This window comes from Perognathus longimembris, chromosome 5 (assembly GCF_023159225.1).
Source record: "Perognathus longimembris pacificus isolate PPM17 chromosome 5, ASM2315922v1, whole genome shotgun sequence".
NCBI classification, from domain to species: domain Eukaryota; kingdom Metazoa; phylum Chordata; class Mammalia; order Rodentia; family Heteromyidae; genus Perognathus; species Perognathus longimembris.
Genome location: NC_063165.1, coordinates 10,222,766 through 10,250,524, shown reverse-complemented (window position 1 = coordinate 10,250,524; position 27,759 = coordinate 10,222,766). Strand labels below are relative to the sequence as shown.

Genomic DNA, 27,759 nt, shown 5'->3' with positions numbered 1-27,759 from the left:
GGGAATCAGGTTGGTGATATATCTGGAAAGCAAGCCAGAAGGGAGGCTGCATGCCCTCCACAGCTGTCCCCGAGAGCAGCGAGCACCCCGCCCCCCATGTGAGGATCTGACAGTCTGAGAAGTCTGGGCCCCTCGTGTCCCATTTATTGTGGGACCTTAGGAATGTCTGTGGTGTGATGAGAGGAGCAGGCTGTTGGGGGGGGGGGGGGTGGTTGGGGAGGATTTTCTGAGTTTCTTGGGAAGCCAGGTGGATGGGGTGGGGTAGTGACTAGGGAATGTCCTCTGCTAATTGGTTGTTCATCTTAGCAAACTTACAGTTCCACCACATCCACAGGGAAAGCCCGAACCCTTCCCTGCGTATGAGTGGGACAAGGACCCCGCTGCCCCTCACCTGCTCTGCTCGGTCCCTGCTGCCAGGGGAGAAAGTGCCAGAGGCAGAGGAGGGAAGGAAGGGCAGGTGTAAGTCATGCAGGTCTCCAGCCTCCGCTGTATGAACAAAGCTGAGCCTAGGAGAATGGAAGGATGAAGCAGTCCTTTCACAGGAGAATGTACACAAATGGCTAGTGAGCACATCTAAAAGTACTCACCAGGAAGTGCAAATTAAAACCACAGGGCAATACCATTGCACGTTTATTAGGAGAGATAAGGTGAAAACAAAGACAAGGCCAAGGGTTTATGACAGTGCTAAGCAGGTGGAATTGCCATGCACTGATGGTAACAATGTCAAATGGCATGATCCCTTCAGGAGAGTACTTGGCAATGTCTAGATAGTTGAACATAGCACCCAATGTACTGCCCCGATCGATCTTGTATTCCCATGAATTTATCCAAGCAAAAAGATTATGTCTTCTGCAGACTTTTATTAGGCTTTATGGTAATACCCCCAAACTGCTAAAATGCAATCACTACAATACAATTAAATGGAAAACAAATTCTAACATAGCTGTATAATGGAATATTATTCAGCAAGTAACAGGAAGAACATCTGTTAAATACAACATGAATGGACATCAAAATCATTCTGTTGTGAAAAGAAACTAAAAACAAGAGAACATGTGACTTTATGTAACATTTAAAGTGTAATAAAGCAGATTATTGGCCATCTAGAGCCTGGACAATCAGAAAGAAGTGATCTTAGGGGACTTTGAGGAATGATGGGAATTGGTTTACACTGGTTATTGTGGCCATGGTTTCATGTGCACATACAATTGTGTGCTTTACACATCTACACACTCCAAAAAGTGCACCCCCAAATTGATAAAACAGAGACCCAAAGCCAAGACAGCCACAGTAAAGCAGTATATCAGCATTTTTGAAGTGATCCAATTAAAGTTGCTAGTTTGTATTTTCATATCACAGAGCTGTAATTGTCTCATGGACTTTCCTACTCTGTCTGGCTTTGGACCTCGCTCCTCAGATCTCAGCCCTCTGAGTTGCTAGGATTTCAGGCGTGAGCCAGCACATGTAATAATTCACGTGGTGCCCGGTGCTGAGTGTCAAGGCCAGATGCCTTCGCCTCTGTGTGGCCTCATGTCTGCTCAGTGTGTAGTAGCCAGCCCTGGGTCTTTGGCCAGTTGTCTTGTAGGAATATGTGTGGCTCCCCCGAAGAAGTGGGCCAGGCTCCCGTGTGCCCTCTGCAGTCCTGGAAAAGCCATTCACAAGCCTCTGTCGGCCTGCTTGGCTCTGGGGCATTTCCGTTTATATTGGAATAGCCAACTGGACTGGGTGTGTGGAAGATCTCCACAATCTGGGTTTGTAGTTATTCATTCAGCACAAGTGCCTGTCACAGAGCCAAGTTGTCTGTTTTACTTGGATGCTGGCAGAGAACAAGCCACACAAGACTGGCACATATATGGCCAAGGACTTTAAAAAGGTGAGGAGTTAGCCAGCCAGCCTCAGCTGGGGAGAAGTCCAGGCAGCAGGCAGGGTATGTGCAAAGGCCCTGAGATCTGTGGGAAGTTTGTGGCCAGGGGCAGGGCAGAAGCGATGGTGGGGTGCGGGAGGAGCAAGAGGGGGAGACAGACTTGAGATAAGTCTGGAATAAATAGGTGGAAAAGCTGATCACAGAGAGATGGCTTGCATAGGGAGAAAGTAATGCCGGCTGACAGGCGGGAGGTTCTGGTGAGTATTGTATGCAGCAGCTCATATTCGGTGTTTGCTTGTGGTGGGCGGGCCACTGTGCTGTGCCACTTTCCCTCAGCTTCTTGTCAGCTTCACACCCTGTCAGGGAGGGGGGCGTTGCCACACCTGTATGCAGGCCAGGGAACTCACAGGGAGGCTGAGAAGCTTGGCCAAGGAAATGGCAGAGTGGAGATTTGAACGCAGACAGTACAATAGTCGAAGCCCCAAGCTGTGAAAAGCCACTGCACCTGTGTTCAGTGGTGGTGAGTGGTAACCAGGTCTTATTATTGAGTGGGTCATGACTGAGATTTTTCCTTCCTTCCTTCTTTCCTTTCTTCCTTCTTTCCTTTCTTCCTTCCTTCCTCCCTCCATCCCCCCTCTTTCTCTCTCTTTTCCCTTCCTTCCTTCTCTCTCTCTCTCTCTCTCTTTCTTTTCTTTTGTCATGGGACTTGAACTCTGGGCCTGGGCACTGTATCTGAGCTATTCTACCACTTTGGTGGTTAATTGAAGATGAGTCTCCTGGACTTTCCTGCCCAGGCTGGCTTTGAACATGATTCTTAGATCACAGCCTCCTGAGTAGGGAGGATTATTGGTATGAGCCCCCTGCGCTGGGCTGAGCCCATGCCTTTGAGTAATGCGACTTATTTGACAATGCAAGCTGTGAAGTGATTCTGTTAGCCTCCCCCCAACTGGCCATCACTAAGAAATGGCATGGCCTCGCCCCCATTCTCTCTCACTCTCCTGTCCTGGTGAGGACACAGGTGTCCAAGGCAATGACACTGGCAGGCAGGATTCCATATGGATTTGGAGCTTCCGGGGTCCATCTCATTAACCTTTCCTTGGCCCATTTAAATACAACTCAAGCTTTGTCTATATAAGCAAAGCAGACAAACGAAACCAAATCCAGAAACAAACAGGCCAAGTGCTAGAAAATAGTGACTGAATCATACTGTCTGGAGATGGGGGTGGGGTTATACATCTATGTATATATCAATATATACACATATCTATGTATATATGTTGATGATGTATGAAAGCATGTGTCATTAAATACATTTGATAAACATATTTGTGGATGTGTGAACACAGCCATTGCTAAGGCCAAAGAGCGTGTGTGCAGGCCGGAGCCCCTGGTGGTGGTTTGCACAGTGGCAGTGCAGATAGAGGACCTTTGCATGGAGGGGCTGCAGGCCTGGCTTGGAACTTGGTGGTCTGAGCCTGGCTTGCGCGTCTCGCCATACGTGTTGAGCCGTCCCGCCCTGCATGCTTGCCTCGCTTTTCCTGCCTCCGTCAGCGCCAGCAGTGGCGACCTTCAACACAAAACCAGCATGCTTGGAAAGATTTTCAAGCCAGATGGTGGGAAAGCGTAAGGGTGCTTAGGACTAAGACCATTGTGGTTGAGTACTCTGGAGAAGATGGACCTACAATTCCCCCCACAGAAGATGGGGGGGGGGGTTCTTCTAGTGAAGGTTCCTCTCCTGTTCCTAACAGTCATCCCTTTGGCTGACAACATAAAGATGAAAAAGAAATGCAAAAAAGACCTTATTCTTCCTTTGTAAGAATACATACAACTCATGTTGAATTCATTCTCATATTTAACTTTGAAGTGATTACCCTTTTTGCACAAATACTTAAGGATAAAATTATAATAAACATTTTTTGAAGTGACTGATAATTTCATGTGGTAGGCTGAACCAGTAAAAGATACACTCAGACCAATTCTCCCGAAGGGAAGTTCACCGCATAGGGAGAGGGATCCCATGGGCTGCTTTGGTTTTTTGTTCTTTTTGTTTTTGTTTTTTTTGGCCAGTCCTGAGCCTTGGACTCAGGGCCTGAGCACTGTCCCTGGCTTCTCTTTGCTCAAGGCTAGCACTCTGCCACTTGAGCCACAGCACCGCTTCTGGCCGTTTTCTGTATATGTGGTGCTGGGGAACCGAACCCAGGGCCTCATGTATCTGAGGCAGGCACTCTTGCCACTAGGCCATATCCCCAGCCCATGGGCTGCTTTGGGAGACCTTAACATTTCAGCTCTTTTGAGATCTTTAAAAATAAGTCGTGTTGGGGATAATGGCTCACACCTGCAATCTTAGCTAGTCAGGAGGCTGAGATGTGAGGCTTGTGATTTGAAACTAGCCTGGGCAGAAAGTTTGTGAGCTGTTTACCCTTAAAAAAAAACCACCAAAAAATGCCTCTATCAGAAAGAATGACATTGCCCCATTTGTAAGGAAATGGAAGGACTTGGAAAAAGTTATACTAAGTGAAGTGAGCCAGACCCAAAGAAACATGGACTCTATGGTCTCCCTTATTGGGAATAATTAGCACAGGTTTAGTCTAGTCACAGCAGAGGACCACAGGAGCCCAATAGCTATACCCTTATGAACACATAAGATAATGCTAAGTGAAATGAACTCCATGTTATGGAAACGATTGTTATATCACAGTTGTAACTACTTTCAACATGCTATATATAACTGTAGCCTCTATTATTGATGATATTCCTGTATCACCTTCCTGTGGTTGTACCTACACTATCTCTGTATCTTATCTGAGTACATTGGAAACCGGGTATACTGGTATTAGAACCAGGAAATTGGAAGGGAATACCAAAATCAAGAGACACAGGGTAAAAAAAGACAAAATGAACTGAACAACTGAACAACTCATGGGGGGGAGGGGGAAGGGAAAAAGGGAGGGGGGAGGGGGAATGAGGGATGAGGTAACAAACAGTACAAGAAATGTATCCAATGCCTAATGTATGAACCTGTAACCTCTCTGTAATTCAGTTTGATTATATATATATGTCCACCAAAATGCTAGAAGTGGCATTGTGGCTCAAGAGGTAGACCCAGGCCCCGAGTTTAGGCCTCAGAACCAACACACACACACACACACACACACACACACACACACACACACACACACACACTGAAAATAAGTAGTAAGTAAAATAGAATGTATACATGGATTTCATGTGTTTGGAGTCAGCCTGTCTTTGAGCTGGAACCACCCTGGGCAGGGACTGGTCTTCCAGAACTTTCATTGCCCTCCTTTCCCCTTTCACTTTTGTGTGGAGTAGAGCAGATGCCCCGACTGACATTTGCTTCTTCACTGAGCATATAGCTGCCCACACTCTCCGTCCGAATTCCCAACAGCAGATGGGAAGTTTCCTGCTTTACTGTCAAGCACTATTCTGCACAGTCAACTTCCTGCTTGTCTTTATTAATTGCATTTTTTCTACTTTTTTGGTACTGGAGATCAAACCCAGGATGTTGCACTTTCTAGGCAGGTGCTTTGCCAGTGAGCTACATCCCAGCCCCAACTTCCTGTAATACAGAAGAAAATGGCCCACTCATTTAACGGCCACTAGTCTTTCTTATAACACCAGGGCTGACCACACTACAAAAACAGGCCACAAGTAAAACTGCCTCATCATTAAAACACTCTTTATCATTTATCACACAGGCAGATTCTTGCTTTCTCCAACTGTTGAAACACAGGCATTTCAGAAATGTTTGGCTTAAAAATGCACACCAGCCAGGGGACTGGTGGCTCACACCTGTAATCCTAGCTACTCACGAGGCTGAGATCTGAGAATCATGGTTCTAAGCCAGCCCAGGCAGGAAAGACACTTATCTCTAATTAACCACCAGAAAACTGGAAGTGGTGCTGTGGCTGAAAGTGAGCAAAAGAGCTCGGGACAGTGCCCAAGCCCTGAGTTCAAGCCCCATAGCCAACAAAAAACAAAACAACAGCAACGAAAAAAAAATCCCACCAATGTATAGTAGCCCCACAGATATAACTGGAGGAAAGGGTGGTCAAAAGGGAAGCCCCTAATTCTAGCTTTTCAGGAGGCTGAGGTCTGAGGATTGTGGTTTGAAGCCAGCCTCGGCAGAGAACATTCTTCATGAAACAGTACTTGACCAGCAAAAAGCTGGGAGCAGAGCACAAGCCTTGAGTGGAAAATACCAAGTAAGAGTTGGAGGCCCAGAGCCAGCACACACACCTAGGAGCCTAACTGCTTCTCCGGAGGCCCCTGTGTTTCCGTGAGGAGGACACAATTGTAACCGTTGAAATACTGATGCTTGGTGACAATGTTTCAAGTCCCCCTCCCCACGTGTGTGTCTTGCAGGCGGATGACGGTTGAAGCATGCGCCCCGCTGCCCTTCTCAAGGCCGTGTGTCCTGCAGGATGTCTGTGAGCGAGAGCGCCGTGTTCGCCTACGAGTCCTCGGTGCACAGCACCCACGTGCTGCTCAGCCTGGACGACCAGCGGCAGAAGGACGTGCTGTGCGACCTGACCGTGCTGGTGGAGGGCCGGCGCTTCCGCGCCCACCGCGCCGTGCTGGCGGCGTGCTCCAGCTACTTCCACGCCAGGGTGGTGGGCCACACCGAGGCCGAGCTGAGCATCACCCTCCCGGAAGAGGTGAGCACACCCCCCCATCCCGGGAATGGCACCTGTGCGCTTACAGTCATATAAAGAGAACAATGCAGCCATCAGCCTGCTGCTGGTGGCTCCCACCTGTAATCCAAGCCAGTCGGAAGGCTGAGATCCGGGGATCTCTGGGTTCAAAGCCAGCTGAGGCAGGAAAGGCCGTGAGATTCTTATCCCCAGCGAACCACCAGAAAATCAGAAGTGGAGCCGTGGCTCAAAGTGGGAGAGCACAAGCCTTGAGCAAAAAGAGCTCAGGGGCAGCACCCAGGCCCTGAGTTCAAGCCCCACAATTGACACAGGTCAACCAATCAGTCACTCCAGCAGTCCCCTGGTCAGGCTGCCAAGGAGCATTTCTGTAGCACCTATTTCTTTCATTTCTTTCATAGAAATTACTTTGTAAAATTAGGAGGTGTGTGTGTGTGTGTGCATGCGTGTGCATGTTGGTAGTGGGACTTGAACTCAGAACCTGAGTGCATCCCTCTACCACTTGAGCCACAGCTCCCATGGTTAATTGGAGATAAGAGTTGCTTGGACTTTTCTTACTGGGTTCAAATCTGAATCCTCACATCTCAGCCTCCTGAGTAGCCAGGGCTACAGATGTTAGCAATGATCCCTTGCTTGCTTTTTCTGTTTAAAAAAAAAAATCAATTAAACCAGGGCACACATACTGGATTATAGCCATCAGGAAAGGTTGTGCTCAGAGAGTCTCTTTCTCTGGGTGACCTTTCCCTGTGATTGGCAACTTTGGTGAACTGGCCCATTCCCAAGATCCCCTAGTCAAAGAAGGGTCTCCTCAAGCGTTCTTTCTCGCCTTTTCTTGTGATCCTCCTTAGGTTTTAGTAGGAGAAAGAAATGCATTGCGTCTTATGCACCCAGCCCTGCTCTGCATGGCTCTTCTCTTCTAGTGTGATGTAGACTTCAAGCTCTTGTGTACTTGGGTCTTTATGAATATCTCTCCAGGACTGCAAGCGGGTTGCTCTATCGAGTTAGTAAGTAGCTGCTGTCAGCAGTTCACATCCATGGTGTTGGGACACAAAACAGGAGTGGTAGAGAGGACTGAGGAGCAGGTGCTTAGCACAAATAAGTTATCATCTCTGTATCCACCTCTTGCTACTTCTGCTACTCTCTACCAGGCCACTTTCAAACGATGCGCTTATTGTTGTTTTGTGCATTCACAGGTGACAGTAAAGGGATTTGAACCCTTAATTCAGTTTGCCTATACAGCGAAGCTGATCTTAAATAGAGACAATGTGGATGAGGTCTGCAGGTGTGTGGATTTCCTCAGCGTGCACAACATTGAGGAGTCGTGCTTCCAGTTTCTTAAGTTTAAGTTTATGGACTCCAGTGCGGATCAGCAGGAATGCCCCAGGAAAAAGTGCTTCTCTTCACACTGTCCGAAAACAGACCTTCAGTTTTCACTGGCAGAGCAGAAAGAGCTAGAAATAGACGAAGTCCAAGAATTTCTGGAAAACAAAAGTGTCCAGACTCCTCAGTGTGAACTCCAGAGGTGTCCAGCAAATGTAAAATCATCGACTTCCCTAGAGGACAGTGCCAGTCAGACGTACGAATCCACGTGTGTAGAAAAGGGTGCTGTCCCAGGCCTGCCATCCTTATGCCCCAAATACAGAAAATTCCAGAAAGCATTTGGAACGGACCGAGGTCGTGGTGCCGTGGAAGCCGGTGTCAAAGACAGCCCTGCCGGAGCTGGTCAGCCCAGCGAGCTGCGGGAGAACGGATGTGCAGAGGCGGCCCAGGACGGCGCCGCGGCCCTGCCCGCCACTCCAACCTGGGAGGAAAGTAAGTTAGCCGCGGAGCAGCGCGAAGACGCCCAGCAGAGCGACCCTGCCCCTCAGGGCCCGGCCCCACAGGCTCCAGGGGCGCCCTTCCCGCACAGCTCTTCCGCAGACCCCCCCGTGCTCTACTCCCTGTCTCTTTTACACACATACGACCCACCCTGCGACTTGAATTTCACCAGCCTGCAGAACGCAGCAGCCGTGAAAACCGAGAAGCCAGCGGCAGGGGCCGAGGTCCAAGAAGAGAAGACGTTCTGTGACGGTCCAGATCTGTATCTGAAACCCGACCTGGGCCCCAAGGAAGATGGCAGCCTCGTGTCCAGCGACCGGAGCAGCGTGGAGCGAGAGGTGGCCGAGCACCTGGCCAAAGGCTTCTGGAGCGACGTGTGCGCCACGGACTCCCCCGGCCAAACGCAGCAGCAGCAGCCGCCGCCGCCGCCGCCACCGCCGCCGGCCGCCGTGGCCAAAGACGGCCCCGAGCCGAGCGCCTCGCAGAAGCGCTCCGAGTGCCCCTGGCTAGGCATCCGGATCAGCGACAGCCCCGAGCCGGGGCAGAGGACCTTCACCACCCTGAGTTCCGTCAACTGCCCCTTCATCAGCACGCTGAGCGCCGAGGGCTGCTCCAGCGGCTTGGTCCTGGGGAACGATGGGTACGCGTCGGAACCCCAGCAGGAGCCCTGTCAGTACGCCTGTGTGATCAGCCTGGGCGACGACTGGGAGACGGACACCGAAGGCGACAGCGAATCCTGCTCGGCCCGAGAGCAGGAATGTGAGGTGAGCGAGCCCCCACCAGTCCCCGGAGGAGATATCCCCCCCTCCCACGCCGTCTAACCGTTCAAATGTCACCTCCCAAGAGGAAGGACTGCGGAATGATTCCGCGATGAGTTCATGAGAACGGGGAAAAGGCATCTTGCATTCCGGTCTTCTTGCCCCTGGGGCCTCCTCTCCCCCCCCCCTCCGCCCCCTCCCACCCCCACAGCCTGCTTTGAGAACAGTTGGTTTGGCCGTGGCTGACTGTAGGAATGTGGCTTCTAATGTAAAGTCTTTCTGCAGCCTAGGTTTCCATGGCTGGTGTTTTTATGAGTGGTTAGCATTTCCCTTCGGCCATGTCAGATACTAGTTTGATGAATGTCCTATGTTAGCTTGAGTTAGCACGTAGATTATTCGTGCTACTTTGACCTATATACTCTGTGGATGGAAGCTTATGTCTTTAGCAGCTACTTCTTGTAAAATATTAGTATTTAGTGGTAACAAGGGTGGGCTCTTTTTAAAAAATTTTAAAATGGAAGTCATGTCCTCCACAAATTTAGCCTCCCAAGTAGCTAGGATTGCAGGCATGTGTGCTTAGGTGTATTTTTGTTTTACAGATTATTTTGTCTTAACATATATTTTTCTCCTATCTTGCTTTTTATTGACTTTTTTTTTTTTGCCAGTCCTGGGGCTTAGACTCAGAGGGGCCTGAGCACTGTCCCTGGCTTCTTTTTGCTCAAGGCTAGCACTCTGCCACTTGAGCCACAGCGCCACTTCTGGCCGTTTTCTATATATCTAGTGCTGAGGAATTGAAACCAGGGCTTCATGTATATGAGGCAAGCACTCTTGCCACTAGGCCATATTCCCAGCCCCTTTATTGACTTTTCATAAAACCGCGATGTGAGTTCTACCTTTGTAACAATTTAAGTGTGCAATACAATATTGCTAACTATCCAATATTTAGGCAGATTTCTGGAATTTATTTTGTGTAATTGAAACTTTATCCGTTGAGTAGCAACTACCTGCTTTCTCTCCTAGCTTCTGGCAAACACCACCCTACTCAGTTTCTGTAAGTTTAACTAGTTAATTTACCTCATAGAGGAGGAAATATCATGTAGGCTCACTCGCCAGCATTTGGGTTATTTTACTTAGCATAATGTCCTCCAAGTTTGCCCATGTTGTAGCAAATAGAACAATTTCCCTCTTTCTTAAAAAAATGCCATATCTGGGACTTGAACTCAGGGCTTGGACACTGTCCTTGAGAGTGTTTTGCTTAAGGCTAGCACTGTGCCACTTAAGATACAGCTTGACTTCAAGCTTTTTGGTGGTTAACTGGAAAAAGAGTTCATGGACTATGCTGCTTAGGCTGGCTTCGAACCTTCATTCTCAGATCCCAGCCTCCTGACTAGCTAGGGTTACAGGTGCGAGAAACTAGTGCCTGGCAGAAGTGACTCCTTTTGCAAGGCTGAATAATGTGCCATAGGAAACATTTTCTTCATTTATCTTCAAGAACACTCTGGTTTTATGTCATGGCTGTTGTGAATAATGCAGTGATTTTGGAATTAGTATAACCAAACAACTTTTATTATTTTTTTTGAAGAAACCTTTATATTTTGTTTTCCATGGCAGCTGTACCATTTTCCCACCAATGGTGTACCAGATCTCTAGCGTCTCCATCTCCATATCCTTTTCTTTATCACTTGTTTGGTTTTGTAGAAATTAGAGGATATAAGTTTGAAAGAGGATCTTGCTTTCCTGGCTTTGGAAGCAGGCAAATTGGTAATTTAAGAAATCATTTGTAGGGGCTGGGAACATGGCCTAGTGGCAAGAGTGCTTGACTCATATATATGAAGCCCTGGGTTCGATTCCCCAGCGCCACATATATAGAAAACAGCCAAATTGGCGCTGTGGCTCAAGTGGCAGAGTGCTAGCCTTGAGCAGAAAGAAGCCAGGGACAGTGCTCAGGCCCTGAGTCCAAGGCCTAGGACTGGCAAAAAAATAAAAATAAAATAAATTATTTGTATACATGGGTGGTATATGTAGATATGTAAGACATTTTAGCACTTGACATTATAGTACGTATATAGTACGTATAAATACATTATAGTAGTATAAGATAATGTTAAAAAAATAACATCTCAAAAAATGTTTAAAGTCTTTTGCATGACTCATTTCTATGGTCTTGAAAGGTAAGCACAATACCCTGCCACACTGACCAGTATTTTTGTTATTTAAAAGGCAAGGTTGCTTTCTTCTCTTTTCAAATTAAGTTGAAAATGACTTTTAAAATATTCCTAAGGTTTTTTTCAAGCCTTTTCTACTTTGACAAGTGAGATGTATAGTTTTTAAAATAATACGGAACTGTCATTTTCTTGACACATACAAAATAAATTTTCCGAAGTGCTTTAGAAGATTCTAGGATAATTATGGCCTATTAAGTCAGTGCTATGTAGTAATACCATTCAGAGAATGAAGTAGATCTTACGTTTGGGTTGAGAAGGAGCATATTAAAAATACTTTAAAAATAAGCCTCAATCTCTGAGGTATTAAGTAACTTAAATTCCATCTTTCCATTTTGAGTCCGTTAATATTTGGATGGACGTGTCTAGTTGAGTGAAAACAAATTCACTTCTCAGTTTGTCTCCGAATCCTCTCTTGGTGGCTAGAAATTGAGGTTTGAGCTCTCTGTACAGATTGTATATAGCAACTGGAAAACTGAGTTCTATTTTCAGTTTTAGAAATCCCATGTGGAGGGCTGGGGATATAGCCTAGTGGCAAGAGTGCCTGCCTCGGATACACGAGGCCCTAGGTTTGATTCCCCAGCACCACATATACAGAAAACGGCCAGAAGCGGCGCTGTGGCTCAAGTGGCAGAGTGCTAGCCTTGAGCGGGAAGAAGCCAGGAACAGTGCTCAGGCCCTGAGTCCAAGGCCCAGGACTGGCAAAAAAAAAAAAAAAGAAATCCCATGTGGAGATCATCGAGACACCTAGATGTATAATTTTTTATCTTCCCAGCATAGAACCACACACCACCACAAGGGATACTAAGGTCTGTTGCACCTTCCAGGTAAAACTTCCCTTTAACGCCCAGCGCATCATCTCCCTGTCGCGGAATGACTTCCAGTCCCTGCTGAAGATGCACAAGCTGACGCCGGAGCAGCTGGACTGCATCCACGACATCCGCCGGAGGAGCAAGAACAGGATCGCCGCCCAGCGCTGCCGCAAGCGGAAGCTCGACTGCATCCAGAACCTCGAGTCGGAGATCGAGAAGCTGGTGAGCACGGGGCTTTCTGGTCAGGCCATCGCAATCCCAGCACTTCCTTTCTTTGCAGAGGAAATTGCTGTGTGTGTCCCTCCCCCGCCTTTCTCTTTTGTGGAAATTGCCTAGATTCTTAGGTAAGATGTAACAATTTCACATACTTGTGATGTCTATCATTTATAACCTTCAGAAAATTTACATGGTATTTCCAAGGGAAGATGAACAAATAAGAAAGTGAGGATTTTATTGGCTGTTTTGCCCATGTGAATATTCTACATTTTTAGAGCAATACACTATGATTGTTAACTCAAAGTATTTCTGAATAGGTTAAAAAAGATTTTCAGGGGGCTGGGGATATGGCCTAATGGCAAGAGTGCCTGCCTCGTATACATGAGGCCCTGGGTTCGATTCCCCAGCACCACATATACAGAAAACGGCCAGAAGTGGCGCTGTGGCTCAAGTGGCAGAGTGCTAGCCTTGAGCAAAAGGAAGCCAGGGACAGTGCTCAGGCCCTGAGTCCAAGCCCCAGGACTGGCCAAAAAAAAAAAAGAAAAAAAAAAAGATTTTCATATTAAGAATTTATTCACTTCTTTAGTTGCCAATCTTGGGTCTTGAACTCAGGGCCTAGACACTGTTCCTGAGCCTCTTTGTGCTCAAGGCTAGAGCTCTACCACTTGAACCACAGCACCATTTCTGGCTTTTTTGAGTAGTTTATTGGAGATAAGAGTCTCACAGGGACTTTTCTGCCCGGGCTGGCTATGCACCGTGATCCTCAGATCACCACACTTTAATGTCTCTATGATGTATTTGTTAGCTCCAAAAGCTGAAGTTCCAGTTCAGTAGTTTAATACATTTGGATTGCATTTTTTGGTTGGTTCCAAAAACAGACTAACCAGTATCTTTCCTCTGAGGGGGAAAAAAAAAACAACAACAAACATTTTTTTATATGATATGGATGGTGGTATAAATAGAAAATTTGAAAATTTTTTATCTCAATTGAGATCAAGTGAGAACAGTGCTTGCTTATCAACTCTTACTTTCCATTCCATGAACAGCCAAAGTAACCAGAAAGTTGGTTAATTTGCTTGCTTTTCAAACTTTGTCCTCACGGTTGGTGAAAGGAAGGCAGATAGTACTAGAAGAGAACCATGATAGGACAGCCAGCTCAGGGAACAGTGTCCACAAGGAGTGGGGAACAGCCTCGGAGTAGAGAACACATTGTCTAGTGTTCAGCTTTGTGTCTTTCTTACTTAGTGGTGCGGAGTTCAAGTTGAGCTGGTAATGAGTCTTCAGCTGTGAACATTCTGGGAAAGGGGCAACAGAAGAGTACAATTCAGAAAGGAGAAGAATGTGCCTTTAGAAAAAGCTTTCAAGAATAGTTTTAAGTTTTATTGCTTATATATTGTGTACATACTTTAGTTAGGAAAAAAGATGCAGGATGGGGTTAGAGGTGTGGCTTGGTTGGTAGAGCACTAGCCAATGAGTGAAAGCATCAGGTACCAAGTTCGAGCCCCAAACAAAAAAGATAAAGGCATGAGAGAGATTCAAGGCAAACCAGATGTCTCACACCTGTCACCCTAGTTTCTTAGGAGGCTGAGATCTGAGGATTACAGTTCAAAACCAGCCCAGGGAAGGAAAGAATGAGATTCTTATCTCTGCTTGACCACCCAAAATCCAGACGTGGAGCTGCGGCTCAAGTGGTAGGTAGAGTGCTAGCCTTGAGAAAAGAAGCGAAGGGCCAGCACCCAGGTCTTGAGTTCAGCCCTTCCAATGGCACAGGAACAAAACCACAACCTATCTGATGTTGCTGAGGAATTGAAGTTAGGCTCAAAGAAGACGTGGCAGCCCTGTTGTAATGTACAGCCTGCACCTCCAGGGTGAGGACCCACCATTCCTGGAAGCCCGAGTGTCCTCACCATTGAGCCTTCACACCCCCTTTAGACAGAGCATAGCACTGTGGGTAGACACGCGGAGTTCCTGTGGTAAGGCGTGCTGTGCCGCTACTGTGTTATGTGGAGCAATTTGAAGTTGTGTTGAGTTCAACTTCTTACATTCCCTTGATTTTCCTAGACAGTTTATAATTGTCAGTAGAAGACATCTGTGTCTTTTACTCTTGTTAAAAACAAACAGAAATAAGAGCAAAAAACATCCCATTTTGTATATGAGTTTTATATATGAATTCTATGTGGCTCTATTTGAGAATAGCTTTTACCCTCCCCCCTCTCTCTCTCCTCTGTCCCTCTTTTGCTTCCTCTCTCTCATGCTAGTACCAGGCCTTGAACTCAGGGGCCTCACTCTCTTAGATTTTTTTTTTTTTTTTGCTGGAGACTGGCATGCTCTCATTCGAGCCACAGCTCTACTTCTGGTACTATCTCTTATCACTACTATATTTCCTGGTTCCAAGGCTCATTTATGTTTCTTGATTGAAGGCAGATATTAGATGACTTGGCTCATGGTTATATTTCATAAATTTCATGTATGCATCTAGGATGAAAAGGCCTTACTACCTATGATTAACAGAAGTGAAAGTTGCGAGATTAAAAGTCTGGAGTTCCAGATGGGGCACAGTCCCCTTGGGAAGTCTACTTGATTTCTCTGTCTCAGTTTCTCATCTGCATGTAGGACAATGTTGTTCTCTTTCTTATAGACAGGGTGCTCATTTAGGAAGAATAAATGAGTTCATATGTCTAAACAACTTAGAATAGCACCTGGCACATAGGAAATAACAAGTACTATGTGTTTTTATCTTTTTGTTTGTTTGTTGGTCGTGGTGCTTGAGCTCAGGGCCTAGGCACTGTCCCGGAGCTCTTTAGCTCAAGGCTAGCACTTTACCACATTGAGCTACAGTTCTTCTTGCGGTTTTCTGGTGGTAGATTGGAGATGAGAGTCTCACAGACGTTCCTTCCCTGGCTGGCTATGAACCTTGATCCTCAGATCTCAGCCCCTGAGTAGCTAGGATCACAGGCATGAGCCACCAGTGTCCAGCTTTTACTTGCATTTCTTTTCTTTCTTTCTTTTTTTTTTTTTTTGCCAGTCCTGGGGCTTGAACTCAGGGCCTGAGCACTGTCCCTGGCTTCTTTTTGCTCAAGGCTAGCACTCTGCCACTTGAGCCACAGTGCCACTTCTGGCTTTTTCTATATATATGATGCTGAAGAATCAAACCCAGGGCTTCATGTATGTGAGGCAAGCACTCTAGCACTAGGCCATAGTCCCTTCCCCTAGTTACATTTCTTATAGCCATATTATTAATTATGTTCAAATTTTTTCTCCCTCTGCTGGCTTCCTTCCTAATGTCTCTGCCTAAATTGTAAATTCTGGTTTTGACTTCACTCTACTCTGTCTTTCTCACTTAAATAAGAGCTAACAGAACACCTGCTGTGACTTTCCATCACAAGATAATTGGTTTCTTGGCTATTTGGGGGAAATGGGAAGCCTGAGGGGTCTCACTGTCAATCCTGTCCTGCCTCTTGCAGTCTGTCTTCCCTGGCCCTCTTTCTTTCATTTTATTTTTGGAACTGTTTGAAAGCCACTACTACATCATGACACTTTGTCCCTGAATGCTCAAGTGTGCATTTTCTAGAAATAGACGTCCATACCTATGAGTACTATTTTTATCACACTTGAGGAATATACTAAGGATAAAGTCCTTATTTATATTATCTTAAATAAAGATAAATGTTTTAGTTTTTTTCACATTAGAATTCAAGCATCACATAATTAATGCCTTGTCAGTTTAAAAGCAATATTCTCTTTTTTAGAAAAAAATCAGTTTTGGGCCTGGGAATGTGGTAGAGTGCTTGCCTAGCATGCCTGAAGCCCAGGGTTTGATTCCTCAATGACACATAAACAGAAAAAGCCAGAAGTGGTGCTGTGGCTCAAGTGGTAGAGTGTTAGCATTGAGCAAAAGAAGCTCAGGAACAGTGCCCAGGCCCTGAGTTCAAACCCCAGGACTGAAAAAAATATCAATTTTTATTGTAAAGGTGATGTACAGAGGGATTACAGTTATATAGATCAGTTACTGAGTACATTTCTTTTGAACAGTGTCATCTCTTCCTTCATTTTCTCCCATTTTTTTTTTCCCCTCCTGGACTCCTTCCCACCCAAATTCTCTCTCCTTTTTAAGTGGCAATTGTTTTGGAAGAGCCTAGATCAGATTTTTGCCTTTTTTTTTTTTTAAACATTGTCTGATTGCTTCTGCATGACTTTAACTTGTTCCTCCATCCTCTAATTCCGTGGACGGTGAAGATATTTGAGGTATTTGAACTGAACTGAGTTATTTGAATTCCTTGGTGTTCTGTCCTTCATGGGGAGTCACCAGGGAGGTGCAAGCTGTCACAGGGTCTCAGGGGGTGGAACCTGCCAAGTTCCTTCAAAGTTATTTGTTTGCTCTTCTCACTGCTCAGTGATCTGTGAATTGTTTCTCAGATGCTTTGAGAAAATCTGGCTCTTCACTTCTCTTTTAGCTTGAATGACCTTTACAGGGAGGGTTAGAGAATGATGAGTTCTTTTTCTTTCATTTCGTTTACCTTTGTAACTGAATTCCTCTTTAAATAAGATCCCTCCCTCCCCTTCCTCCTTTTCTTTTACTGCCCTGGACTCCTGGATTAATTTTGTTTCCTAATCTGTTTCTTATAATTGATAGTAGTCATTAGTCTGTTTGACTTTCCCTCCAAAATTTTTCGGAAGGGAGATTCCTTCTAGCCCTGGTTTTCCTTTTGACATTGACCGTGTTAGAGGCCTTGTGCCATCTAGCTCAAACTCCGCCTTATCATTTATTTTCTTCCCCCAAGATTTGGAATTGCACATTTCTGTAAAACACTGTGTGTGTGTGTGTGTGTGTGTGTGTGTGTGTGTGTGTGTGTGCGCATGTATGTGCGCCTGTCCTGGGGCTTGAACTCAGGGCCTGGGCTCTGTCCCTGAGCTTCTTCTGCTTAAGGCTAGAATTCTACTACTTGAGCTACAGCTCTACTTTTGAATTTTTGATGATTAATTGGAGATAAAAGTCTCATGTACTTTACTGCCCAGGCTGGCTTTGAACTGTGTCCCTCAGATCTCAGCCTCCTAGGATCTAGCTAGGATTACAGGTGTGATCCACCAACATTTAGCATTGAGCTTATTGTTTTTATTTAAATCAGTGTGGCATATATTTAGTTTCTCTGCCTATTCCTCTTTCCACTTAATTTTTACATATACTAAGCTGGAAGTTCACATTGTTATCTGAGTCTGTTTTCCTAGAAACAAGTTGAGATTTTATGTATATATGGAGTTGCCTTGCTGTCACGTGAAGTATTTTGTATGCACTAAGTGCACTCTACTCTTAAGAAGAAGTTTGTGGGGACCTGTTTTCCCTGTGGTCTCCCTGGTCTATCATGAAGTGGTCAGTCCAGTCTCTTCCTGGCACTTCTTTCACACTGTTTACTTGGGTAGGTGATGCATAGAGATGTTTAAAATGGGATTGGTGGATGTAGGGCAAGCACGAGTATAACATAACACCGTGAAATACAATGGGTCTATCCTGCTATGCCTTCCCTCCAGCAGTACATATGTCTTGTTTGTTCATCACCCAGAAGTTATTGTCCACCTTTGAGTTTTACTCAATCTCTTCCTTTTGTGTGAGTAAAATTGAACAAGTTTTGTTTATGTTTGCAATGACCACTTGTGAATTTCTCTGAACTGTTTGTTGAGTGACCATTTTCTAGCAGACAAGCCTTCTTTATCTCCTACAAACAGGCTCCTTACATGGTTCTTTTGGTTCTAGATCCATGGGCTACCATCTTTATTGGCCGAATCATATTTAGAATTTTTTTTTAACTTTATAAATGAATATCATCAGTCAGCTATTCAAAGTAGGGCTTTAGATATAGAGTATTTTTTGTCATGAAGTGCAGAATAGCTATTTATCTGAGTACTACAATAGTAAATGTGTGTCCTAAAATAGAGTAAAATGGCTGGGTACCAGTGGCTCATGCCTGTAATCCTAACTACTCAGAAGGCTGCGGTCTAAGGATTGCAGTTCAAAGACAACAAGACTGTTATCCTCCAATTAACCATTTTGAGTATAACCTTGAGTATAAAATATAAAAGTTCAAGGACCACACCCAGGCCTTGAGTTCAAGCTCCAGGACCAGAACCAAAAAACAAAAGAAAATAGAATGAAATGGAAACAGCAATCAGCTAACCACTCAGAACCTGTAGGAGTCAGCTTATAATGTAGAGGAGCAGATGGGAGCATTCAGTGAACCGAAGTGGTTATGATGGGGAATCTTGGCTCATTCCTCTTTGTTTCAATTATTGTGAAGAAGCAAACCTCCTTAATGAACGAAGTCCTCCCGTGTGTTGTATGGGGTAGGTGGAGTAAGACCGTCTACAGATCATGCATATTTAGAAGAGCAGAAATTACAAAATATTTCCAATCCTCATACCATCTGTAGGCAATGTGCAAGAAGCTAAAATATTCATTACTTTCCTCATTCATATTGAATTTAAGAGACCAACCAGCAGTTGACATTTTGTCAATGGCTATTTAGAATAGATTAATTCAACTATGGTAGCAGAGTTCATGACTGGATATTGCCAGGAACTTGGTTTGCGTTTTCATTTGGATTGGTTTCTGAGAGTTCACAGACAAGAACAAGCACACATTGTAATAATGCATACCTACGAGATAATAGCAGTTACAAATATTGCCCACTGGGTGCCGGCAGATCTTCTAAGAATTGTAATTCACAAACTCTGTGTGAGAACAAACAATGATCTTGGGTACACACACACACTCACACTCACACACACACACACACACACTCACACACACACATATTCATTCTTGACCTGTACCTATTTCTGTTTAAAATAAAATGATTTTTCTAGAAACCTGAACAAATCTGAGAAATACTTTGCAATATAAAAGTCTACATTGTATATGTAATAAAAATAAATTGGGGGGCTGGGAATGTGGCTCAGTGGTAGAGTGCTTGCTTAGTATGCATGAAGCCCTGGGTTTGATTCCTTAGCACCACAGAAACAGAAAAAGCCAGGAGTGGCACTGTGGCTCAAGTGGTAGAGTGCTAGCCTTGAGCAAAAAGAAGCCAGGGACAGTGCTCAGGCTCTGAGTCCAAGCCCCAGAACTGGTGGTCCAAAAAAAAAAGGCTGGAAATGATGCTGTGGCTCAAGTGGCTCAAGAGCTCTAGCCTTGAGAACAAAGATGCTCAGAGACAGCACCCAGGTCCTGAGTTCAAGCCCCAGGACCAGCAAACAAAATAAGACTGTAACAGCATTTGTGTAGATCAAAGTTCATGTTACTTTTTAGCTACTTTTGTGGCAAAGAGAGCCTATAAACCTGAGTGAAATGATCCTTTTTGTTATGACCTCCACCTGTTAGCAAGCAGAAAGCAAAGAGAACAAATAGAAGCCTTTGGCTTCCTATCGGCATTTATTAACCCTTAACCTTATAAACAGCTCATTAAGTTTCCTAACTCATGGTAGGTTGGGAGCAATGAAACAGTAGAACTTGAAGGATGAGGTGAGCAAGGAGAAGCTGACTTGCTCTTAGCTGTGATGAGTGACAGGGACAGAAAGAAAAGGATTAAGACAACTACTGGGGAAAAAAATCTAAGGTAGGCTTTCTTGTAGGGGGTCACATATTTAAGTTGGAGTAATAATGTAAGTAACAAAAACAGGCCTAACCTCCTCAAATCCTTGACAGTTTTAGCAATTTATATGTTAGCTTTGTATTCTGAACATGTTGAACTCTGTTCTGTCTAGGTGGATTTAATGTGACATAAATCAGTAGTCATTGTGTAGATTACACAGCTGAGAGGACGTATTTGAAAACATTTAGCTGCAGAGCTGGCACAAAGTAACTGCTCAAGAAAAGTAGGCCTTACATCCTTGTGGTCACAGCTTTGTGGAGGCTGGAGGATTGCACTCTGAGGCCCCTCCTAGAAAGCTCAAGACCCTATCTGAAAGATAATCTTAAAGCAAGACAGGGTGTGGGCGTGGCCTTAGCTTTTGGAGGCCCTGAATTCAAATCCTGTTTATTGAGCCTTGAAAGTGTCCTTAATTAAATCTAGCAATGGAGTGAGTCACAGTAGTTAAGCTATGTGTACTGTTGTGATATGTATAAACATATACATACGTACATACATACATAAATACATACAAACATATATTTTGGTAGTTCATCCTACATTTCAAGTCGTGCTCATTTCTCTGCAGTCTGTAAATCTAGACTGGACAATTACAAGATTGTCCCCCCAAATGACTACATGGTTTCCTTCCTTACTTTGTGTATTTGATATTCAGTGTTTCATAGTGGAAGCCTGGCCCCAGACCTGCTGGAGGATTTGTGTGTTCACCTGAACTAGCTTCCTAAAGTGTGAAAGTCTGAGTTGCAAGCGTTTTGGACCTTTGGTACTTTGCCTGTATTTGGGAGAATTCCACACGATCCCATTTAATGAGGTCATATCGCAGATACTGAATGCTGATTGTCTCATACATGTTGGTCACACTGATTAACATGAGTCGCCATGTTTCTTTCCTCCCCACAGCAAAATGAAAAGGAGAGCTTGCTGAAGGAGCGAGATCACATCTTGTGCACTCTGGGGGAAACGAAGCAGAACCTCACTGGACTTTGCCAGCAAGTCTGTAAAGAAGCTGCCTTGAGTCAAGAACAAATCCAGGTCCTCGCCAAGTACTCGGCTTCAGATTGCCCCCTTTCCTTCCTACTCTCGGAGAAGGGGAAAAGTGCCCCTGAAGGGGAACTGACACTCCCGTCCATTTTTAACTTAGCCCACGTGTCTCCAGTGCTGCCTCCCAGTGGGCCGGGAAGTGGGGCGGCCAGCTGTGAGCGGGGCATCGAGCCCCGGTCCAGCTCCATGGACCCCAGGGAACAGCAGCTGGGTGAGCAGGGTCGGCAGAGTGGCGCCATCTCCGAGTTCTGCCAGCAGATGACAGATAAATGCACCACTGACGAGTAGACTCTGCGTGGCCGCCCGCCCCGCCATGCAATCTGCCGCTGAAGACTTGGCATTGTCTTGAAAGCCTCGTGGCCATCTCTTGCTTAATAATACACAGCCTTCTGTTCAGGGAAATCCTCTTAAGCCAACCCCCATTTGGTTCTTGGCTTCTACAAGAAAACACCAAGATGATTTATCTCCTGGGTACCAGAAATTTAAAAAAAAAACAAAACCCACATGTGAAAAATGTAGCCAGAACTTGTGCTTTTATGAATCACTGTCAGCAATCAGTTTCTGGTATTCAAAGTAATGACAAAAGTGGAAAGTACAACCTGTCACACGATCTGAAAAGCGTGAGCCATCCCATCTAATCTGGACGGAAGAGGATGAATAATCTGCCTGCTTTCCATCTACGGATTTCAAAGCCAGTTCCTCCCAGGCGATCTGGACCCAGTGTGTACTCACAAGTGGGGTGTCCACACTGGGAAGCTCTGGAGAGCTGCAATATGAAAACATGAGTTATCGTTCCCAAATCCTAAAGCTTTGTTCTCCAGCTCCTATCACAGCCAGGCATGGAGGGACTTCCTGGTGACTCGTGGTCACACTTGGCTGCCTTTTGACCCGGAGGCTTCAGCCGCCTCTCAGTGTGGCCTGGAGACTCTCTAGCTGAATAGCAGCTAAGGCATTTTCCCTCTTCAGGCTCTGTCACATCTAGGCCTATTGTGAACTTCAGTTTCCTGGATTCAGAACTCAGGACGCAGTGGGCCAAGTGTGCACACTGGTGGCACTGGCCTAGGCCCCGTGGGCTCTGGGCGCGACGCCCAGCACGCATGGGCTCTTCCGCCCCGTGGTGGTCACAGATGTCAGAAAAGCAGCTGAAGAGACTGAGGAAATGAACATTTTTTACACTTACCAGGAGTGCAGCTCATTTTTTAAATCCTATTTTTAAACTCCTATAAAAAGCACTATTGTGGATAAAAAAATGTATTTATGACAACTCTGCAGATTTTTGAAAAAGGATTCTTCCATTAGGCTTTGCATCAGAGAACCAGGTTTAATCCTTGCTTTCTTGCCCAAATTTGGATTGATGTAAAGGTACACAGAGCATATTTTGACTTGGGCATTTTGAAATCAGTCTTTGTGTTGATTTGAGTACTATAACCTGAGTACTTACCCCACAATGCGTAGCAGCGACTCTTAGCCGCTGAAAAATGACTTACTCAAGTGGCAAATAAAAGCTATTGGACCTTGGCAATTAAAACTAAAAATCATAAATACAGGTTTCGTATCTCTAGTAGAGAAATCTGAAATGCTTGGTAATCTGAAACTTTTTGAGCACTGACAGATCGCAGCAAGCAGCCACAGGTCACGTGACCAGGTGACAGGTTGCAGTCAAAACACAGACACCCTAAATTGCTGTAGCTACATGTGTAAGTGGCATATGAAGCCTGAATGAACTTCATATTGAGACACTTAGGTCTCAGCTCTCAGAGATTTCATTATCTATATGGAAACCTTCCCAAAAAAATCCTGATTGGGAAAAAAAAAAAAAGTGAAATCTGAAGCACTTCTGGTCCTAAGCATTTCAGATTAGGGCTACTCAGCCTGTGTTCATGTGGAAGAATCCCATTTTACATGGTACAAAGGAATGGTGGGTAGCATTTAGAATAGAAAGGACTTCATTTAATCAAGTCCAATGCTGGAAAGAGACTTCATCCTTAGTCCAGGGTCTGGTTCTGGAGACACTGCCCCTCACAGTGTGAGCCAGTGGGAAGCAAGTAGATCTTTGCCTTGAGAACATTGGGGACCAGCTGTCTTTCAGCGCAGTGTGTCACATGCTGCCCTTTTGCTTTGGGGTGCAAGGGGGGCGGCAGCGAGGTCTGTATTTGTGTATTTCCAGTGTTTGTGTGTTATCTTCATTACTGACTAAGGTGGAAGGGGGAAATCTGTTGCAATTATTTTCTAGAAGCTTTCACCAGTACGTTTGGTTTTTCAGGGAGACTGATATTCTATAAGATGCATCCTGAATTACAGAAGAGTTATTGTCATATACATATGTTCCCGGGTAGCTATTTCGTTGATATTCATTCATGTAAATTTTAACTTCACAATATGAAATAATATTAAAAAAAAGACTTCTGTGGTTTACAAAATGTAAAATCTTCTCCAAACCAATGGAATTCTTCATTTCCTACCTCAGAGGACTCAACTGCCTGTCATCAGTTTGTGTATGTACAAGTGTCAAATCTTTTGCTTTAATTGCAAGTGTAAATATTCACTTTGAAAAGTGACTATTTTGTGATAGAAACCTTGCTGTCTCCACCATCAATACAGTTTTTAGAGCACTTGGGTTAAAATGCTTCTCTACCTAGAAACAGATTAGCATTAAGGGTTTGTTTTAATAACATCTAATAATTGGCCAAGTGTAATATTGTTTAAAATTTAGCATTACTTTTAATAGCCGGCATGTAAGACAAATAACTACACTACCTCATACCTTCATGATTTTCAAGTTGTAATATAGATGGACAAAAAAATTTTTGTCTCTTGACCATAAGGCGGGGATGTCTTTTATATATTGCATAGCATTACATTTATGCCTATTTTAACATTAACTTCTAAAGAAGTTTTTTTCCTAAGAAAATGTGCTCCCAGGCAATCTTTTTTTTTTTTGAGGCTGCTGAAGACAAATGATAGGATTCTGTGTATACAATGTATGCCTTTCCTTCATGCAGAAATTTGAAGTTTCAGCTTGTGTATCTCCTATTGACATGATCATTGTTCTTTGTCTGATGAACTTCAGTCTTCTCAGTGTGGGATGACCTTTATGAAGCTGGTATATGTCTCTGACTCAGTAAAATAACTTTACTTTGAAACTTTCCCTTACTTGAAGATCAAACTTACAGCAAACAATTTGTTCAATTGTGATAGGCGAAAGAAATGCATACATAATACTGGATCTCCATCTGTAAGTTTTGTAACAATTTACCATAGCTTAACTAATTTAAGATAAAGATGAAATATATTTGATGCAGTGGATGATACAGATTGTATCTAGACACTCAGCACATCAACACCTTGGGAAAAAAAACCCAAACAAATGGTAATGTGACAATGAATTCTCAGGTGAACTTTTTCAGTTATGAAAAACATCTATTTTGAACTTGTAAATATTTTAAATGCTTTATTAAGGCATGTAATAAACTATTCCTTGAAACCTGTTGGAGAGAATGAAATTGAAAGCCATAATGGCAAAAAGATGTCATCCTGATTGTAAAATAAATAACATTGATGTTTTTGTACCTTTCATAATATTTTATAACTGCAATAAAACCACTAAACATATATCCATGTCTGATTAAAATCATGTTTCATGAAAATGACACTTTCATAGTATTTAATTTACATGTTTCCTAATCTGCGTATCAAATGTATCAAAACTATTAGATGATGATAAGTTGTCACTTAAATAAAATTTTCTTAATTTGCTTCTAATTGACTAGAGTTGTATATTCCATTTACCACCTCATTTACTAATTCTAACCTTGTGATCAATTCTCTGAAGTCAGAGTATGGAGAGCAGAATCTTTGATCAACCCTCCTCCCCCCTCAGTATTCCATGGTGTGTCCCTGAGATAACTTTTCTAATGGCTGAGCATGGACTTGTTTTCAAAACAGGTGGCATAAATGCTGTGGTAATCATTAATTAATGCTGACTTACTTTAGACTTGACTTTGGGGTCAATACAACCCAGACTCTGAAAGAGTTATCCTGAGACAACATGGCTCAACATTCCTAATCACATGTGTTACTTTCAGATTCTGTTCTTCAACCTCTTCAAACAGTGCTCACCCGGTGTTGAATGACCAATTAAGAGAAATGAAGTAATGGTAAATGAACAAACAAACAAAAATCCCTTCATTTGCTGATGCTTAAGGTGAGAGCCAATTGGCAAATTCCAGAATAGGCCAATTGATGATTGGAACAGTTTGCTTCTTGTTGCTGGACAGAAATAATTTTTCCTATTCCTGATTTCCACAGTTTCCTCTAGACAGCATAGTACTGCCTAGCCTTCCCCTTTCTACTCAGCATGAGCATGAGGATGGGGAGAGAGAGAGAGAGAGAGAGAGAGAGAGAGAGAGAGAGAGAGAGAGAGAGAGAGAGAGACATCATAGCTCAAGGAATAACTGCAGAGAATTGTCAGTAATTCAGTTCTCCAGGAATGGTACTCTGCCTGTAAAGTGATAGAGTCAACCAAAAGTTTAAGGGAAGATCTCTGCCTACAAAATTCGGGGTCTGAGACAAGAATTTCATGGAGGCAGTGAATCAGCTAGATTTGAGACGTTTGCAAGTGAAACAGCAAAAGTTGTTTGGCCCCAGCTGGTCACTGGTGGCTCACACCTGTAATCCTAAGGAGGCTGAGATCAGAGGATCACAGTTCCAAGCCAGCCAGGCAGGAAAGTTTGTGAGACTTGTATATAACCTTGAGTAAAAAGCTCAGGGACAATGCCTAAGCCCTGAGCTCGAGCTCCAGGACTGACACCCCCTCTCCCCCAAACAAACAAACCAAGTTGCTGCTCCCAATGAAAGGTATGGCTTTGTCCTCCATCTTCATATCCCACCTTGAGAGGAAACAGTTTCAGCTTTATCTGAGAATATTTGTTGAGGATCTCCATCAACTTTCTTCTTCAAACACAGATGAGGAAATGTGATAATTGAGTATAGCACATTTCCTTTTTCATTTAAACTGTAAGGTCCACCCCCGGGAGGGCTCCATGCAGATGGCCCCCACCTGTTTGTCTGTGTCCAGTACCTGAGTTACCTAGGTAACTGGTGTACCTGGAGGCAGTTACCTCCTTCTCTGAGGTCACATCCAATCCACCTGGCCATACCTCTCATTTTCCTATATAATCCAGCTCAACACAGTCCCTGCTCCCTTTCCTTTTCTCTCTTACTCTCTCGATCATTTTCTCTTTTTCCCTTCTTTCTTCCCCTCTGTCTCTCCACACCTCCATCTTGTGTGGGGTGGCAGTTTGCTTTCCCCCCAATAAACTGCTTTCTGCCTGAAGATGTGGTGGGTTTCCTTTCTGGGAAAATCTTACATAAACATTTTCATTTTTTCTACTGTTTTCCTTTTCCTTGGTTTTAACATAGTTTAGAAAGTCAGCTGTTTCTTAAATGGTTAATTTCCTACTTCAAGAGACTAGATCTAAATACCTTTCAAATTAGCATCTTTCTTTTTTTTTTTTTGGCCAGTCCTGGGCCTTGGGGCTCAGGGCCTGAGCACCGTCCCTGGCTTCTTCCTGCTCAAGGCTAGCACTCTGCCACCTGAGCCACAGCTCCACTTCTGTCCATTTTCCATATATGTGGTGCTGAGGAATCAAACCCAGGGCTTCATGTCATGTATATGAGGTGAGCACTCTTGCCACTAGGCCATATTCCCAGCCTCAAATTAGCATCTTGATATGCATGTTTCTGATGTGATATTGATTTGGTTCAAGGAGGGCCTGTTAATCATCCTAGAACATGTTTAAATATATTAAAATATCCACTGTAGTTTGATCTTTCTAAAGAAAGACCTCTTTGATCTACCTAAGAAAATAGCAATTTTTTGTTGTTGTTATAGACTGCTTTAATCTCAGTCTTCCTTTGTGAAATAAACTCTCTATACATTACTATAAATGGTAGCTTTAAATTCTGGGTACAGGACTACATTAGTATCATTAGCATAAATTATCTTTTTAAAACAGTCTTTCTTTTTTCTTTAACATGCTTTGGCCTCACCTGAGCTTCTCATCTGGTTTTCAGATCTCCGATATTTGCAGGATCCATTTCTCCTATCTGTGGAAAATTTAATCTGACAAGAAATCATCCAGAGCACTCTTAGAAGACCAGCTACCAGCTCAGGGTGTTTTGCTTCAGCTGAACAGATAAGGAGCATGAGGAACGAGCTGAATGTGAAGTTAAGGTGGAATTTGGCAACACTGAAGAGTGGAGCTTAGGGCTGAAATAAGAGGGGAGAAGTGGACTGGATCCCATTCCTTAATTGACAGGTCCTGTGTTGACCAGGATTTCGGAGGGCAGTCAGTGCTAGCATACTTGAGTAAGTGCAAAGTAACCTCTTGAGAACTAAAGAAATTGAAGAGGCCATGACACAGGCACAAATCCAAGTCCTTTTCTTAAAGGAGTAGTAAAAGTAAGTAGTGAATAAATACACGAGGAAAGGTTTCACATCCTTAGCAGTAAAGGAAAGGCAAATCAGACTGACAGATTCCATCTCGTTCCAGTCAGAATAGCCACATCATGAAGACAATAAATGCAGGTGAGAAGGTGAGAGAAGAACCACATTGCTGGTGGGAATGTAAATTAGTCCAAGTACTTTGGTAATCGTGATGGAAGTCCCTCCAAAACAGCAACAAAAAAGGGTATGTGATCTAGTTTATGATAGGTG

The 27,759-nt window shown here is 44.1% G+C and overlaps 1 protein-coding gene and 1 long non-coding RNA gene across 2 annotated transcripts in view; one reads left to right on the top strand and one right to left on the bottom strand.

Annotated features, from left to right (window-relative positions):
• Positions 1-22,827, top strand: part of Bach1 (BTB domain and CNC homolog 1) — a 34,812-nt gene extending 11,985 nt beyond the window's left edge. Inside the window, exons 2-5 of the mRNA XM_048346349.1 lie at positions 6,251-6,543; positions 7,731-9,119; positions 12,163-12,369; positions 20,901-22,827. Of these exons, the coding sequence (XP_048202306.1) occupies positions 6,310-6,543; positions 7,731-9,119; positions 12,163-12,369; positions 20,901-21,329 (2,259 nt within the window). The 5' untranslated portion in view covers positions 6,251-6,309 and the 3' untranslated portion in view covers positions 21,330-22,827. The remainder of the gene's footprint in view (positions 1-6,250; positions 6,544-7,730; positions 9,120-12,162; positions 12,370-20,900) is intronic.
• LOC125351526 lies at positions 1,737-25,791 on the bottom strand. Its single transcript, XR_007210967.1, has 4 exons — positions 25,538-25,791; positions 15,720-15,726; positions 14,193-14,201; positions 1,737-1,747 (listed from the first exon to the last, which is right to left on the bottom strand). It is a non-coding gene; the product is annotated as an uncharacterized LOC125351526 (long non-coding RNA).
• Positions 25,792-27,759: the final 1,968 nt, after the last annotated feature.